Genomic DNA, 18,100 nt, shown 5'->3' on the forward strand with positions numbered 1-18,100 from the left:
TGACAGCATGATGCTGTGGAGGAACCCGTGAAGGATCCACTCTGTCAGGTTAGATATGAAAGCTGGTATTACGGTAAAGTTCCTTGTAATAGTATGAAACTTCAACAGTTTGGAGAAACACAGAATCAGCATCTATTCAACCTTCTGCTGTGACCGACTCACATCACTCCTGCAGTCAACATCTCTGAACTTGTCCAGGTGGGCCCTGACAGCAGCCAGGTTCTCCTCCTCCACGTAGCTGAACAGACTCTGGACGGCCAGAGAGGTCATCTTCAGGGAGGCGGTGGTATCCATGGCAACCTGTTAAACACTTCCGCGCCACTGAAAAAAAAAACATGTCCAACAGGTGTTGATATTGTGCTTAAATAGCTGCACTGTTACATTTATATCCATGTATTTTTTTTTACTTTATGCCATTTTCAGTTTATTTAAAATGTTTCAATCTTTTTTTTTTATTTAAAATATTTTTTTATTTTGAAATTTAGTTAGTTTACTAAAATTCCAGTTTTATTTCTTTCATCTCAAGGCACTTTCCAGTTCAACCAGATCATCCAGTCAGATTGATTCAAAGTTTTCTATCTAAGATAAAACCAGTTGATTGCGTCGACTCGATGACTCTTCAGCAATCCCTCACACTAAGCATGCTTGTAGCGACAGTGGGGAGGAAAAACTCCCATTTAACAGGAAGAAACCTCCAGCAGAACCAGGCTCAGTGTGAGCGGCCATCTGCTGAGGCCAACTGGGGTTCAAGGAGACTGAAGCAGAGATAAAAGTTTCTTTTAGATTAAACAACCAAATAAAACTGTAATCGATAGATGAATTGATTACTAAAATAACCTGTAGGTGCAGCCCTAAATAATAAAAAATGTTGAGGAAACATGACAAAGCTGAGGATAAGGATGATTTAGATGATTTAAAAAAAGACTCCTTTCAGGACAGTGCAAAAGTATTTACACCCCTTTAATATTTCTGTAGGTCAGCTTCCAGCAGATTGTGGTGACAGACCAACTAAAATCCCTGCGTATGTAGCAGTTAGAGGGAAAGCCGTGTTTCCAGGATGTTCATTGCCTGTGCTCCATGTGGGCTCCCTCATGTTTCTGTGTCCTCTATAAACAACAAACAGCCCATATGCTGCCGTTCTCTCAGCAGCCTTTCTACCTCCATGACTTACAGCCGTCCTGTTGGCAGACTCTCAGGATCTCTGCAGCTCGTTCCACTGGATGTTATACATTTTAAAAAGCAAGAACCCTTTCCTTCCACTTCTGCTCTGCTTTGTGGTTTTTTGTCACAAAGACAGCGTAGAGTGAAGTTTGTCTTAATTTGACAATATGTGAAAAAGTTTTCCTTCTGCAATCAAAAGCAGAAAGTCAAACTGGCCTCATTAGCAGAGGGCTAACAGGGGGTCGTTAGCTGCTCTGCTTTATCCAGTCGGTTCTGCTCGGGCTCAGAGGCTGATATGAAGTTTGCTTACTCTGTATAACGAAGCTCCTGCAGACGGGGCGACCCATTCAGGGTGGTTAAATAAGTCCCTGAATGCTAAAGAAGCAGAATAACCGTCTCTCGGCTTTTATATTTTGAAACAGCAATGATTCTTTGAAGGCGCAGTGGACCGAGCGCTCCGGTTAGAGCAGCTTCTGCTGCCAAAATCTGGACCCTATGAACTTTGTGCATTCAATAGAAACGGAGCTGTGTGCAAAAACTGCTTAGCAGCTGATCTTACTGACCGATAGTTGAAAGGACGGAAAGAAAGAAGAGAGTTTATTACTGAGCAGCTGCCTGTGTCATAAATCTTTGCACAAGGATCTAAAATAATGGTAAAGGAGGCTTGGCCAAAGCACTTTACACTACATTCAGTCATTCACGGCGAACTACACTGTAGCCACAGCTGCCCTGGCACCGACAGATGCAAGGCTGCCGTACAGTGGCGCCACCGGGCCCTCCGCCCAACATCAGTAGACAATTCGGGTGATGCGTCTTGCCCCGAGGACAGAACGACACTGAAAGCCGGAGCCAGGGCTTCAACCGTCAACCCTTCAATTTCAGGGCAAACTCCTACATCCGACGCCACTGCCTCCCTAAAATAGCACCAATTTATATCCGTTTTTAAACTCTGCATGGATGCATCTACAAACAGTCTGGACATTAATGCAGTTTTGAATCAAGTGACTCCTTCCTGCTAGAGTTAAAGCAGAAGCTGGGTTTGCTAACTGTGTGTGTATATCAGAAACAAACCTATAATAATTGATTAATCACTGTCGTTAAAATGCTGTAGAAATGCAACATGCCTAAACCTTAACTCTATGTATACATTTTAACATTTTGCCTGAATCCACTCTGCATACATCTAATTGAGCAAAAGGACAGTAATCAGAGGCACATTCATTATTCTGTGTGGTAAGAAGTTAGTTATTTTAGTGCAACAGTTTCAGAGGAAAAAAAAAAAAGAGAGACTAGATTAACAACTATATTTAAAATATATTTATATCCTGCTGAATCATCAGCCGCTTTGTTCATCTGTTTGTTCTACATGGTATTTAGAAAACGGAGCAGCTCTCCTGTTTGCTCTCTTTTCTCTGACTGCATGCAGAGCTTTAAGGGATGAGGTCGCTGCCTGGAAGACAGCGCTGAGGGAAGCAGGGAGGGCCTGACGGCTTTTACGTGAATTCGCTTAACTCTTACCTTGCAAGCAAGATGAACCGTAGTGAGATTTGTGAATTCACAAACTCCCAAAAATACAGCTGATAGCCAAACCCGCCTTAACTATCGGGTGTCACTTTCAATAAAGCCGCACTCAGCCGCGTTTAAACGAGAACGGTACAGCCTTTTCCCTCCGACGGAAAAGGAAAGAAGCCATTGATAAGGCAACACATTGACGCCACATGTGCATGGCTGCAGCTCTTTGGAACAGCTTGACATGACATAAAATATTTGCCCCTTTCTTAAAAATAAATATAATATAAATAAATATAATAACTTATGATTTTCTCTCCGTGTGACAAACGTGCAGCAAACTAGTAGAAAAAAAAGGTTTGCAAGCAAGTTTGGTTGTGGCCGGTTTGTCGGAAGCATCTTGCTAACCAGTTAGCATCTTAGTGCTAGCAGGTTCCCAATGGGAAATTCCATTGGGACCAAGTAGCACTAAATTGGTGACTTAGAAATGACGCTGTCAAGGAACGCTATGGACAGCGGAAACATGCAAGAGGAGGAGAGTTTAGTGTCGGAGGTCGTGGATGAGTCTCCTCCGTCATCCATGTTTTATTTAGAGGAGGAAAGCGGGGACGAAGATGTTGTGGAAGAGGACGCCAGGGCGGCAGAAGCTTGGTTTGGTGTAGAAGGCTTCCAGCCGTACATGTTTGAGCCCTTGCCTCGCAACACTGCCAGTTCTGATAGCTCTACGCCTGCCGAAGACACAGACGTCCATCCCCGTGAACACTGGGACGCAACTCAATGGGAAAGGAAATGATTCTGATTTCTAATTTCAACCGTTGCGTGTATTTAACCTGACTCCGCCAGATGGATTTGCTCCGCATATCCATCTGGAAACCTTCCTTTGAAGTAATTTTGGGAAGGGGCGAAAATACTGGTTAGCTGATTGGCCTATGTTGGTGATAGACGGACCAAATAAACCAATCAGATCAACGAAGCATATGACGTACTAACAGAGCGACGACGAAGAGGAGCCAATTGATAGATCAAACTCTTGCCGAAACCAGTCGGGAGAAGAGCAAAAACATCTTTTCCTCTGAGAAAAGCCTCCAGAGCAGTGTTTTGCTCTTCTTTCAATGAAGAAATACTCTGTAATTCCGATAAAACTTGCTCGATAGCCACGCTAACGCTAGTTTCATCGGCTGAAGCCGCCATGTTCTTTAGACTGAACTGTCGCGTTTCTCGTTGCGTCACACCTCAACCCGCCTCAAAGCCAACGCTGATTGGACGTTCGTTTGGTGAACGGCTCCAAATTTTCTTCAACGGAGAGTCTGCAGACTGATTTGCGAGTGAAACCTTGAAAGCTCGCGAGATCAGGATGGTCTCACGAGGCTATCGCAACGCTGCCAGTTCTGTTAGCTCTACGCCTGCTGATGACACAGACGTCCATCCCCGTGAACACCGGGACGGAACTCAATGGGAAAGGAAAGGATTCTGATTTTAACCGTTGCGTATATTAGCTGCGACATATGAATCAAGATGCTATGACCAAAAAAATTTGATTGACAGATGACCGTTGCTATATGATTGGCCGAATTTAGGTGTTCAGGCTGACGTAGAACTAACTGGCCTGCAGAAGATAATGGAGAGAAACCCCATAGATTTTAAGACAGGGTTTTTTTTTTCAATAGAAATTTTCTAAATTTTGGGACAATATGGTCTGATGAAGAGTACATTATATACGTGTTTAAGCCAGAATGATTTGATTTCCCTACGACTTTAAAAATATCAAGATCTTAGAAATCCAGGTTCCTATAAAACCAAACGGGTTAGAGGACAAAAGAATTAACTCTGGTTTTGTTGGAGGGATTCAGTGGATCTATAAAATTCCCATTAATGATTCATAAAGTTCTTCCATCCGTCACAACCCGACTCACTTCCTGAACCAGCGTCACTCATTAGTTAAAGTTGCCTCTCACCAAATACCCACCCAGACCTGCTGAGAGTTTCTAATTCTGGAGGCGAAGCTCGGGTCGATACCTTACTTCAAGCGTCACATGCCTGCCGGACCGTCGGTACAAAGGACCCCCCCCACGATGGTTCAGGTTCAGTTAAATCCAGAGGAGTAAATCAATCCTAATCTGCAGAGCAGCTCTGTTTTCTTCTCTTCTGCACGCAGGGGTCACCTGCTGCTCCGTCTCTAGATCGCACCGTGTCCCACAAGTGGAGCAGAAGAAAGAAAAACAAACCTTTGTTTATGGTGACGGCAGCAGGAGGCAGTGGACACACCCTCCTCATCTGGCTTTTGCTCACAGCACAATGGGAGGGTGGGGATCCAATCAGCCAGGGGGAAAAAATCCCCCCCCAAACATTTAAACTATACAAGCAGCAGCTTTTCTAAGTGTTACGGTGAAAATAAAGCATTAATGGAGCTTCTTACCGCTCTGGGTTAAAGTCGGAGGATCTTCAGCAGTTCAAAGACCACTACTGAGGTCCTGCTCTGGTCCGCCGGGTCTGCCGCTAACATCCAGTATCCCCCGCTTTAAGTATCAGCTGAATATTAGATGAGGGGGGCCAGCCCACGCCCATCTCTTCCCGACACAAAAGACACCAGAGATGCTTTAAACTCTGCAGGATGTGGATAAAAATCAGCCTGTAACTCAGAGCAATCAGCCCAAACATTACAGTCTGATTACCGACTGCATCACAGCTCAGTGCAAATAGATCGACCTAAAGCTCATTAAGTCAATCATTAATTATAATAGAATAATAAAAAACACTTAGTGTGTTATTATTAAAAGAAAAATATACATTTTTATCTTTAAACTTATATATTTTAAGGTGTAGAGACTCTGGGTCGAATAAGACATTTAAAAAGTTGCTTCAGGGATTTTTTCGGAAATAAGAGAACTAGGTGAGATAGAAGCTGCTAAAAAAGAAAAGAAAAAGAGAAGCTTTAGAATGAGCCGTCTCTGAATCATTTAGATTCTTCTGTTCTTGTTCTTATTTTATTTTCTCCTAAGCTTTAGATAAAAAGATAACTACAGACAGCAGTTGGAGACGCTGCAAAATTGAAATATTTGTCATAAAATAAGTGAAATTTATTTTAATTTCAGCAAATAGGTAAGAGAATATGTAGATGGAATAAGATCATTTAAGTTTAAGATACAATAAAAACATTTCCAATATCTTATTTCAAGTGAATAATATCTAATTATCTCAGTTTTGAACTAAAATAATAATTTGGCAGACGATCGTATTTAACTGATCAATTTAAGGGCAAATGCTTTTATTTTATTTTTACTTATTATCAATCCTTCAACACTTTTGTTGATGATATGATCCGACAGAAGAGATTTGAACCAATTTGTCCAGTTTAATATTCCTCCTTTATATTTACTTTAACAATGAATTAGAAACTACAGCCAGCTTTAAGCATATTAATACAGGATTACAGTTAAAGCTCTGAGTGAACAAATGGGTTTAAATATAATTCCTTAGAAATGATTTACTCCAACATCCCTAAAGAAACATTACAAAAAAAGTATAATTCTCTAAGTGTAATTCTGAGCTTATTTCTCTGTTTTCTTGGTTCACTTTTTACAGGTGAGCAACCTGTTTCCAAAGGCTTGCCCACCTCTACAGAGCTGCTTCTTGTGCTCCCACGTTCTAATGCAGATGCAGAGAGGGTGTTTTCTCTGGTGGAGCTGAAAAGGACTAGCCTCGTGAGACCATCCTGATCTCGCGAGCTTTCAAGGTTTCACTCGCAGATCAGTCTGGAGACTCCGTTAAAGAAAATTTGGAGCCGTTCACCAAACGGACGTCCAATCAGCGTTGGCTTTGAGGCGGGTTGAGGTGTGACGCAACGAGAAGCGCGACAGTTCAGTCTAAAGAACATGGTGGCTTCAGCCGATGAAATACACCCTTGTTTATAGATGTTGGAGACCGGCCTGTTTTCTAGTGTGGTCCTGTTTCTCTGACCGTGACTGAGTGGATGTGCTCTCTTCGTTCTCTGGCATGGGAGCTGGCTCGCAGCTCGTCTGCCTTGCTGTGTGTTTCCTGGACGGGGCCGCCTTTTACAGCTGCTTTTTTTATCTATGCTTCTTTTTCTATTTCTGCTTCTGTCTCCTTGAACCCCAGTCGGCCTCAGCAGATGGCCGCTCACACTGAGCCTGGTTCTGCTGGAGGTTTCTTCCTGTTAAAAGGGATTTTTTCCTCTCCACTGTCGCTACAAGCATGCTTAGTGTGAGGGATTGTATTTGAGTCAATGAGTCAATGCAATCAACTGGTTTTCCTTAGATAGAAAACTTTGTATCAATTTGACTGTATGATCTGGTTGAACTGTAAAGTGCCTTGAGATGACATGTGTTGTGAATTTGGCGCTATAGAAATAAACTGATTTGAAACTGAATTGAATTGAAACTAGCGTTAGCGTGGCTATCGAGCAATTTTTATCGGAATTACAGAGTATTTCTTCACTGAAAGAAGAGCAAAACACTGCTCTGGAGGCTTTTCTCAGAGGAAAAGATGTTTTTGCTCTTCTCCCGACTGGTTTCGGCAAGAGTTTGATCTATCAATTGGCTCCTCTTCGTCGTCGCTCTGTTAGTACTTCATATGCTTCGTTGATCTGATTGGTTTATTTGGCCCGTCTATCACCAACATAGGCCAATCAGCTAACCAGTATTTTCGCCCCTTCCCAAAATTACTTCTATGGAAGGTTTCCAGATGGATATGCGGAGCAAATCCATCCGGCGGAGTCAGGTTAGAAAAGGACCAAGACCAGGAACAGTTTGGCTCTAGAGGGAACGCTCTCATCCATAATGACCATAAACATGGCTGCTCTGGAGCCACAAAAGATTACAATGATGCTCACCAAAGGTAGCTCTGCTAGATGAAGCAAAAGGTTGACCGTTAAGAAGAGGTTTTATTTGATTTAGTCCTGTTTTTTTTTCTTTTTTTCATGCTGGATAATTATAGTTTAGTTTAAATCTTTACCTTGTTTTATCCTGTCTTGGTCTTCTGGTTTGCTACATGTTCAGGCATGCTTTGCACAAGCCTGTTTTTGGCTGATTTTATCCTTTTTTTTGGCTTAGGATTTACTGAGGATGGCATGTTTTATTTTATTATTACTTTACTTGGATTTTCACTTTATTTGGATTTTTACTTGGATTTTCACTTTATTTGAATTTTCACTTTATTTGGATTTTCACTTGGATTTTCACTTTATTTGGATTTTCACTTGGATTTTCACTTTATTTGGATTTTTACTTGGATTTTCACTTTATTTGGATTTTCACTTTATTTAGATTTTTACTTGGATTTTCACGTTATATGGATTTTTACTTGGATTTTCACTTGGATTTTCACTTTATTTGGATTTTTACTTGGATTTTCACTTTATTTGGATTTTCACTTTATTTGGATTTTCACGTTATATGGATTTTTACTTGGATTTTCACTTTATTTGGATTTTTACTTGGATTTTCACTTTATTTGGATTTTTACCTGGATTTTCACTTTATTTGGATTTTCACTTTATTTGGATTTTTACTTGGATTTTCACTTTATTTGGATTTTTACTTGGATTTTCACTTTATTTGGATTTTTACTTGGATTTTCAATTTATTTGGATTTTTAGTTGGATTTTCACTTTATTTGGATTTTCACTTGGATTTTCACTTTATTTGGATTTTCACTTGGATTTTCACTTTATTTGGATTTTTACTTGGATTTTCACTTTATTTGGATTTTTACTTGGATTTTCACTTTATTTGGATTTTCACTTTATTTGGATTTTCACTTGGATTTTCACTTTATTTGGATTTTTACTTGGATTTTCACTTTATTTGGATTTTCACTTTATTTGGATTTTCACTTGGATTTTCACTTTATTTGGATTTTCACTTTATTTGGATTTTCACTTGGATTTTCACTTTATTTGGATTTTCACTTGGATTTTCACTTTATTTGGATTTTCACTTTATTTGGATTTTCACTTGGATTTTCACTTTATTTGGATTTTTACTTGGATTTTCACTTATTTGGATTTTCACTTTATTTGGATTTTTACTTGGATTTTCACTTTATTTGGATTTTTACTTGCATTTTCACTTTATTTGGGTTTTCACTTTATTTAGATTTTTACTTGGATTTTCACGTTATATGGATTTTTGGATTTTCACTTTATTTGGATTTTTACTTGGATTTTCACTTTATTTGGATTTTTACTTGGATTTTCACTTTATTTGGATTTTTACTTGGATTTTCACTTTATTTGGATTTTCACTTGGATTTTCACTTTATTTGGATTTTCACTTTATTTGGATTTTTACTTGGATTTTCACTTTATTTGGATATTTACTTGGATTTTCACTTGGATTTTCACTTACTTGGATTTTCACTTTATTTGGATTTTCACTTTATTTGGATTTTCACTTTATTTGGATTTTCACTTTATTTGGATTTTCACTTTATTTGGATTTTTACTTGGATTTTTACTTGGATTTTCACTTTATTTGGATTTTTACTTGGATTTTCACTTTATTTGGATTTTCACGTTATATGGATTTTTACTTGGATTTTCACTTTATTTGGATTTTTACTTGGATTTTCACTTTATTTGGATTTTCACTTTATTTGGATTTTTACTTGGATTTTCACTTTATTTGGATTTTCACTTTATTTGGATTTTTACTTGGATTTTCACTTTATTTGGATTTTTACTTGGATTTTCACTTTATTTGGATTATCACTTGGATTTTCACTTTATTTGGATTTTTACTTGGATTTTCACTTTATTTGGATTTTTACTTGGATTTTCACTTTATTTGGATATTTACTTGGATTTTCACTTGGATTTTCACTTACTTGGATTTTCACTTGGATTTTCACTTACTTGGATTTTCACTTTATTTGGATTTTCACTTTATTTGGATTTTTACTTGGATTTTCACTTTATTTGGATTTTCACTTTATTTGGATTTTCACGTTATATGGATTTTTACTTGGATTTTCACTTTATTTGGATTTTTATTTGGATTTTCACTTCGATTTTCACTTTATTTGGATTTTCACTTGGATTTTCACTTTATTTGGATTTTTACTTGGATTTTCACTTTATTTGGATTTTCACTTTATTTGGATTTTTACTTGGATTTTCACTTGGATTTTCATTTATTTGGATTTTTACTTTATTTGGATTTTTACTTGGATTTTCACTTTATTTGAATTTTCACTTTATTTGGATTTTTACTTGGATTTTCACTTTATTTGGATTTTTACTTGGATTTTCACTTTATTTGGATTTTCACTTTATTTGGATTTTTACTTGGATTTTCACTTTATTTGGATTTTTACTTGGATTTTCACTTTATTTGGATTATCACTTGGATTTTCACTTTATTTGGATTTTTACTTGGATTTTCACTTTATTTGGATTTTTACTTGGATTTTCACTTTATTTGGATATTTACTTGGATTTTCACTTGGATTTTCACTTACTTGGATTTTCACTTGGATTTTCACTTACTTGGATTTTCACTTTATTTGGATTTTCACTTTATTTGGATTTTTACTTGGATTTTCACTTTATTTGGATTTTCACTTTATTTGGATTTTCACGTTATATGGATTTTTACTTGGATTTTCACTTTATTTGGATTTTTACTTGGATTTTCACTTTATTTGGATTTTCACTTTATTTGGATTTTTACTTGGATTTTCAATTTATTTGGATTTTTACTTGGATTTTCACTTTATTTGGATTTTCACTTTATTTGGATTTTTACTTGGATTTTCACTTTATTTGGATTTTTACTTGGATTTTCACTTTATTTGGATTTTCACTTGGATTTTCACTTTATTTGGATTTTCACTTCGATTTTCACTTTATTTGGATTTTCACTTGGATTTTCACTTTATTTGGATTTTTACTTGGATTTTCACTTTATTTGGATTTTTACTTGGATTTTCACTTTATTTGGATTTTCACTTGGATTTTCACTTTATTTGGATTTTTACTTGGATTTTCACTTGGATTTTCATTTATTTGGATTTTCACTTTATTTGGATTTTTACTTGGATTTTCACTTTATTTGAATTTTCACTTTATTTGGATTTTTACTTGGATTTTCACTTTATTTGGATTTTCACTTGGATTTTCACTTTATTTGGATTTTCACTTGGATTTTCACTTTATTTGGATTTTCACTTGGATTTTCACTTTATTTGGATTTTTACTTGGATTTTCACTTTATTTGGATTTTCACTTCGATTTTCACTTTATTTGGATTTTCACTTGGATTTTCACTTTATTTGGATTTTTACTTGGATTTTCACTTTATTTGGATTTTCATTTTATTTGGATTTTTACTTGGATTTTCACTTTATTTGGATTTTTACTTGGATTTTCACTTTATTTGAATTTTCACTTTATTTGGATTTTTACTTGGATTTTCACTTTATTTGGATTTTCACTTGGATTTTCACTTTATTTGGATTTTTACTTGGATTTTCACTTTATTTGGATTTTCACTTATTTGGACTTTTACTTGGATTTTCACTTTATTTGGATTTTTACATGGATTTTCACTTTATTTGGATTTTTACTTGGATTTTCACTTTATTTGGATTTTTACTTGGATTTTCACTTTATTTGGATACTTACTTGGATTTTCACTTGGATTTTCACTTATTTGGATTTTCACTTTATTTGGATTTTTACTTGGATTTTCACTTTATTTGGATTTTTACTTGGATTTTCACTTTATTTGGATTTTCACTTTATTTGGATTTTTACTTGGATTTTCAGTTTATTTGGATTTTCACTTTATTTGGATTTTTACTTGGATTTTCACTTTATTTGGATTTAGTTTTTACATATGCATAGATATAGGTACAGATATATATACAGAAGAGCTATATGTGTATATATTTTATCTCTTTTTATTCTTATTTTTATCTTTATTATATTGTATAGTTGGATGTGTGTATATATTATATAAAACTGTAACTGGAGCGTGTAACAAAAGTAATTTCCCTCTGGGATTATTAAAGTATTTCTGATTCTGATACTTATCTCCTTCATTTATATTTATTTTGGTCCACTGAATATGTCTGAATTTTTTTGCTGTTTTGTCAGTTGTAAAAAAACAAAAAACTAATAAGAAAATGAGTTAAGATTTTTCATCCTTAGCATATTACTAGATATTCATACAGTGTAGTTTGCACAGAGCTAAATCCTGATTCATTCTGGAGGAAAAACTGTTGGATCACCTCCATACAATGACTGTAAACTGGATAGATTCAGAGAAATGGCCTATTCAAAGTAAAGAGCTGAATCTCCTGTACAGCTAACTGACATTTCCCAAAAACTAAAACATATGTCATAATCACGTGATAATATTCCAATAATTACCCTAAAGTACTTAGGACTAAAAACTACTGGGACATAAAACCACAAGAAAATGCTTTAATATTTGTGGTGGGAATCTAATTGATCCTGAGCTATCTCTATAGTTATGCTGCTATAGGCTTAGACTGCTGGAGGACATAGGGACCCCTTTTTCATCATTCTGCTTCATTCTATCTCTATTCTTTCACTCTGCAGAATCTGTTAGTTCAATCTCTAACGTTCTGCTCTCTCTGCTTTTTCTCATAGTAGCTTCATCTGGTCTGTTCCTGTTTGGCTGTGACTCCATCCTGGAGAGAAATATCAGCTGTGCTGATGCCATCAACACCTTTGTTTCTAGATGTTGGAGCTTGGCCTGTTTTCCAGTGTAGTCTTGTTTCTCTGACTGTGACTAACTGGATGTGCTCTCTTCATCCTCTGACATGGGAGCTAGCTCTGAGCTCGTCTGCCTGGCTGTGTGTTTCCTGGACGGGGCCGCCTGTGGAGCTGGTTGACAGTTGCCTTTTGTATCTATGCTTCTTTTTCTATGTCTGCTTCTGTCTCCTTGAACCCCAGTCGGCCTCAGCAGATGGCCGCTCACACTGAGCCTGGTTCTGCTGGAGGTTTCTTCCTGTTAAAAGGGAGTTTTTCCTCTCCACTGTCGCTACAAGCATGCTTAGTGTGAGGGATTGCTGAAGAGCCAATGAGTCGATGCAATCAGCTGGTTTTCCTTAGATAGAAAACTGAATTAATTTGATTTGATGATCTAGTGAACTGTAAAGTGAACTGAATTGGAATAAAACACTTATGTCATGCAATCACATGGTAATATTCCAATAACTAACCTAAACTACTTAGTGTTGGCCTGGGACATAAAACTACAACCAAATTATTTAGCATTTGTGGTGGAAATAAATCAAAATGTATATAAATAAATACTTTAGTATAATCCTGAGATGAAGCTGGTTTTATCTAGAATATAAACAATAAATGAGCTGATAAGGAGAAGGAGGAAAACAACCTAAATGTGGGCAGTGAAGTGAGAAGTTCTCTAAATTTAACCTCTCAGCTCTTCATGTCATGAGGGCCTAAAACTGCTGAGGATTAATTTCCACCAGCCTGAACCTGAAACGTTAAAATGATCCAACATCAAAGGCTGGAAAACTATTTAAAACCAAAACTCCTGCATTTGATCTTTCTTATCCTGTTAATAAATGTGTATCAGGATAAAATGAGCGTTGAACTAAGCTGAGGAGCTGAAACAGCTTCTTCCAAAGCTGTAAAAGTTAGTTTATGTCTTTGTTTCCAGGCAACGTTTGCCAAGTTTTCCTCTGTTTGCTGCGGAGGAACCATCTCTGCCCCACAGAGACACATTTACCAGCCAAACAACACGGCGGTGTAACAAACACCGAGGTTACCCCGGTTATTTTAGGACCAGGAAGCAACAACTGAAGTTAAAGTGACTGAAGTAGCGTTAGCTAGCGGAGGCTAACTGCCGACAGCTTTAAAAAAAACTAAAACCTGCTGAATAAAATGGTTTCTTACCGACACGCTGCTGCTCTGTTCTTCTTGGAATGCAGTAAATAAATATTTGTTCTTTCTAATCAAGTCATGTTTGAAAGGCTGGAGTTAAACTGTAACCTGCTACAGAAACAGAAGCGAAGCTCCGCCTGGTTCCTCTGACTGCAGGGGCGGAACCTCGGCGTCCGCAGCCCCCATCTGCCCCCCCACCCCCCCCAACACAGGAGACACTTTATTTTTTTGCCTCATTTTCAGGATTTAACTATTGCTTTTGTGAGCAATCAGAATCAGAAATACTTTAATAATCCCAGAGGGAAATTACTTTAGTTACACGCTCCAGATACATATATTTATATATATATATATATATGCATATGTATAACTATGAATCCAAGTAAAGTGATAGTGACGTTGAGCAAAAATAGTACAAGGAATGAATAATAAATCATATATCTATGCGTTTAATGTAAAATTTTAATATATATTACTATAAATTTTGAGTACTTTATATACTTTATATTTTGAGTACTTTATATGTGCCTAGATATGCATATAAGTATAACTAAATATCTGCTATTGTTACACAGTACCCCCAGGAGCTTTAATCACTTTTCAGCACAAGGACAATTGAAAATGCCTTAAACTACAAAATAGAAGGAAAATCAAAGTAAATGAAAATTTAAAAAACATGATAGAAGCAGGTAGTTAAACAAATAAAACTGTGAAACTAATGATGCCTCAGTTCATAGTTCAACTTCAATACACTGGAAAAAATCTAAATCTAAATAAGTCATTTTTTCTTAAAATAAATGCATTTTTTCTTGGATTGAGGAGGAAAAAGATGCATTTTGCCAATGGAACAAGATAATTTACATTTAAAATAAGAAAAACACAATTGCATTGTCTTATTTCAACTGCATATTATCTAATTCTAATTTTAAGAGTGAAAATACTCATTCCATTGGCAAAATATAGCATTTACCTTCTCAAATTAATGGTAAATACACTTAATTTAAGACATTTTTACTTATTTCCTTTCAGACCGTTTATCTCTCTGGTCTGATCCAGATAAAGAACAGAGCCAAAAAAAAAAAGGCCTCGATTGGTTTAAAAATAATTAAAGTTGATAGAATGACACAAACCTTGATAAACACAAACATTTCCAAATCAAACAGGATTAGTGTTTAAAAATAATTTCTCTTTATTTGCCACATAACCAGAATGGACTGCACTGTTATACAAAACTTTCAATAAATTTCCTTCTGACACAAAAATACCCATTATGATGCTCCAACACACACACATACACACACTCACTCACTCATGCATACAACCTAAAACAAGAACGCGCCGTTTCTGATTTGGCACTTTGGACACGTGGAGCCGTTTGCATTGATCTGCTGGTATGGGTGGCCATGCAGTGCTAAAGTCGCTGCGTCTGCAGCACCAACATCCCTTAACCTCCGTCTCCGGTGGGCCGCCCTGGCCGACGTACGGCCCGGGACACAGAATCTAAGTTTCCTTGGAAATCACAATCGACAGATCACAGAGAAATGGGAAACACACAGAGTTACAGCAGGAATAAATGTTAGAAGAAAACAAAAACAAAAAACAGACGGATCCACACTGAAGGACTTCATGTCTGTTGCTTTGATGCTTCCGTTAACTTTTTATTCTTATTCCTTTTAAATAACCTTGAAGAGGAAAAAAAGGAATATTTCTATTCAAACACAGATTTCTGAGGTTGACCAATCTGTGTTAAATTATTACAGAATATCGTCTTGGACTGAGGACGATCCGACAGGCCTGAAGGAGCAAAACCAGCAGAAGGAAGCAGTGTCTCATACGCCTTACAGTCAAAACACACCAGAAACAACCATTAAAGGCTCCTATGGTAAAATAAAACCGTCCCTGGTACCGACTGGTTCCTGGTTCTTAAGGAGCACAAGGTTACGTCACGTTTTATAGAAAAATGATCAGATTTTCCTCCATAAATGCCTTTATCACACCGTTAGTCAATGGGTTAACATAATTAGACTGAAGTTAAACCAAAAATGATGCAAATAATAACAGTTCTGGCCTGACCTTGATCTACTGACACTTTACAGAAGTTTTCCATCACATTTCATCATGTTGCAATTATAATCTTGGAGGGAATTTAATGCGATTTTAATGCGACTGTGCAGCTTCCTGCGAATTTGTGATGCATCCCTGCTCCAACACACCCTGAATCAAAAGGAACATTTTAAAAACCTTTTACCTGAACAGGAGATGCACTGAGGACAGACGACCTGGAGGAGTTACAGACGTCTGAGATACGGAGCGGGGAAGTATGGAGAGAATTTTGTTCCATTATTGTTGAAAGCAAAGAACATGGAAGATTATGGAATCCAGAAAATGAAATTTAAAAAACATTTCTAGCAAGAAAAATGGAAGTAACTTTGCTGTTTTCTCAGATGTTTTTTCAGCTAATTAAGTTTTTTCATATTAATTGATATTTCAATTTCTTTTTTTTTTACATTTGATTTTTTTATATAGATTTTATATTTTCAATTCTTTCAAAGGGAGTTTTACAAACTGCATTCTGTTCTTATTGTGTTTTACAGATTCTCCTCAGTAACGTGATCCATGAAATCAATAAAATATGAGAAGCTGAAAAACAGATTTAAAAAAAATGTCATATATCAAATTTGAAAAAGATTGAAAAATATTAAATCTTAGAAAGAATTTATATTAAACTAAAAAAATAACAAAATCTGAGAAAATAGTAAAATTACTCTCAAAACATTTTCTGATTAAATTTTTTTTTTTTTTTTCACAACTCCATTTACAAAATGTGTCCTTTTCGTGCCACAATAATGGAGAAAAATTCACCCCATAGACAGAAAAAGCAAGGAACACCTTGAAAAGAAGCAAACCTATGTAGACATCACCCATTAAAGTGATAAAGTCAATAACAAGAGCGTCAAGAAGAAGCCAACACACATCCTCCTGAGCGCAGCGACTAAAGGGTGATAAATGTGTCAGAATCACATGACAGAAAACCTGGTTATTGATTGTTGGAGCTGATTCTATGACAATCAAGGCAGAAAAGCTCTTAAAGGCTGCAGAAGAGCAAAGACTGGGGTGAAGGTTCACCTTCCTGCAGGAAAACCAGCATCTAAGAAGATCAAAGGCCTCATCTGATGTCAGGACGGCCTAGTCAAAGTCAAACCTGAATCTGATTCAAAGATTGAAAATTAATGACAGAGCGACAAGAATGGGCGAGAGTCTCAGTAAACGTAAATAAGACAATCCTGGAACGTAAACTGAATTTAAATAGTTAAAAAAAATATCAGCTGTCCTCCATTTCTCTAATGTTGGCTGTTCTTATAAAAAACATTTAAGACGTGATGAAACATGATAAAATGTGAGGGAAAATGAATACTTTGTTTAAAGCCACAGAGGAAGCCTGTTGGAAAACTCTCTTTAAATCCATCCAATAATAAAACGGTGGATCTAAAAAAAGAGCCGAACTTCCTGTTGTGGACGTTCCGCTGCTGGAGACGGACGACGCTCTGCAGGAATCCTCCTTCATCCTGTTCTCTGTCTTAGAGCCTTAAACTAAATCATGACATAATGCTTCAAATAGTGTCGTCATAAACAGCTGAATATAAAACACACCACGTGAACTGCTCTCAGAGAAAGATTAAAAAACGTAGAAATGAAACCAGGTAAGGATCCTAAGGCCTGTTTGAAGTTGGCAGCTCGTAATAAAGTTTCCTCTTTCATGTGGAGGGACTTCCTGTTCGTAAATGCAGGCCTGTTTCCAGACCGCGACGCAAACCCTCCACATACGAGACGTCAGCTCTGAGGAACGCCCCCCCCAGCCGTCAGGTTTAGGACCGCTTCCTGTTTGTCCTTCATCCGCTGCTCTCCTCCACGTTGCTACTGGAAGTTTTGTGTTGTTTATTTCAGAAAGGATTCCTTAAAAGTGTTTTGGTTCTCTGTCAGGTCAGCGGGCCAGCTGTCGGCTGGGAGCGCGGCGCCGTCCCGGGCCTCATGTGCTCTTGTCTCTCTGGTTGCAGTTGTTGTCTGTGCTGCAGAGGTGGCGCTGCTCGCCCTGCGCCGCCTCCTTCTGCGGGCCGTCCTCCTTCGGCTGCCGGCGCCTCGATTTGACGGGCAGGACCAGAACCACCAGGAGACACAGCAGGTGCAGGCAGAAGTACCACGAGCTGCAAAGACAAATTAAAACCCTGCAGTTTTAGACACTTAAAGTAGATATTAATATTTGTAATAACCAATAATTACTGATACCATATGTTATACATTCCCTAAGCTTTGGACCCCAAAAAACCCCCGCAGAGCTGACTGCCCCTCTGCTTCAGTTAAAACACCCACAATCCTTTGCTGCATCCCAACAAACAAACAAATACCACGACTGATCCACTAACATAATACCAGCTTCAGCTTTTCAATGCGTAGGTAATCAAGTTACTCTTTAGTTACCTCTAAGGCCATTACATTCTTCATAATCTAACGCAGAGGGTTACAAAAATCCATTAA

The 18,100-nt window shown here is 37.2% G+C and overlaps 2 protein-coding genes across 9 annotated transcripts in view; both read right to left on the reverse strand.

Moving 5' to 3' along the window:
- kidins220a (kinase D-interacting substrate 220a) overlaps nucleotides 1–13,732 on the reverse strand; it is a 127,182-nt gene extending 113,450 nt beyond the window's left edge. For 5 of the 8 annotated variants that reach the window (XM_038306990.1, XM_038306989.1, XM_038306988.1 and 2 more), the window contains exons 1-3: nucleotides 13,580–13,732; nucleotides 5,087–5,274; nucleotides 163–321 (exon numbers count right to left, since the gene is read on the reverse strand). In XM_038306990.1, coding sequence (XP_038162918.1) covers nucleotides 163–294 — 132 coding nt within the window. In that variant the 5' untranslated portion in view covers nucleotides 295–321; nucleotides 5,087–5,274; nucleotides 13,580–13,732. Of the gene's footprint in view, nucleotides 1–162; nucleotides 322–1,471; nucleotides 1,597–4,686; nucleotides 4,869–5,086; nucleotides 5,275–13,579 lie in introns of those variants that run through there. The other 3 variants (XM_038306984.1, XM_038306985.1, XM_038306986.1) reach the window with 3 other exon arrangements.
- Nucleotides 13,733–16,305: 2,573 nt separating this feature from the next.
- Nucleotides 16,306–18,100, reverse strand: part of mboat2a (membrane bound O-acyltransferase domain containing 2a) — a 96,302-nt gene continuing 94,507 nt past the window's right edge. Inside the window, exon 13 of the mRNA XM_038307049.1 lies at nucleotides 16,306–17,769. Within this exon, the coding sequence (XP_038162977.1) occupies nucleotides 17,595–17,769 (175 nt within the window). The 3' untranslated portion in view covers nucleotides 16,306–17,594. The remainder of the gene's footprint in view (nucleotides 17,770–18,100) is intronic.

The sequence above is a fragment of the Cyprinodon tularosa genome, unplaced genomic scaffold (assembly GCF_016077235.1).
Source record: "Cyprinodon tularosa strain WSP-4 unplaced genomic scaffold, ASM1607723v1 ctg6, whole genome shotgun sequence".
In the NCBI taxonomy this organism is placed as follows: Eukaryota; Metazoa; Chordata; class Actinopteri; order Cyprinodontiformes; family Cyprinodontidae; genus Cyprinodon; species Cyprinodon tularosa.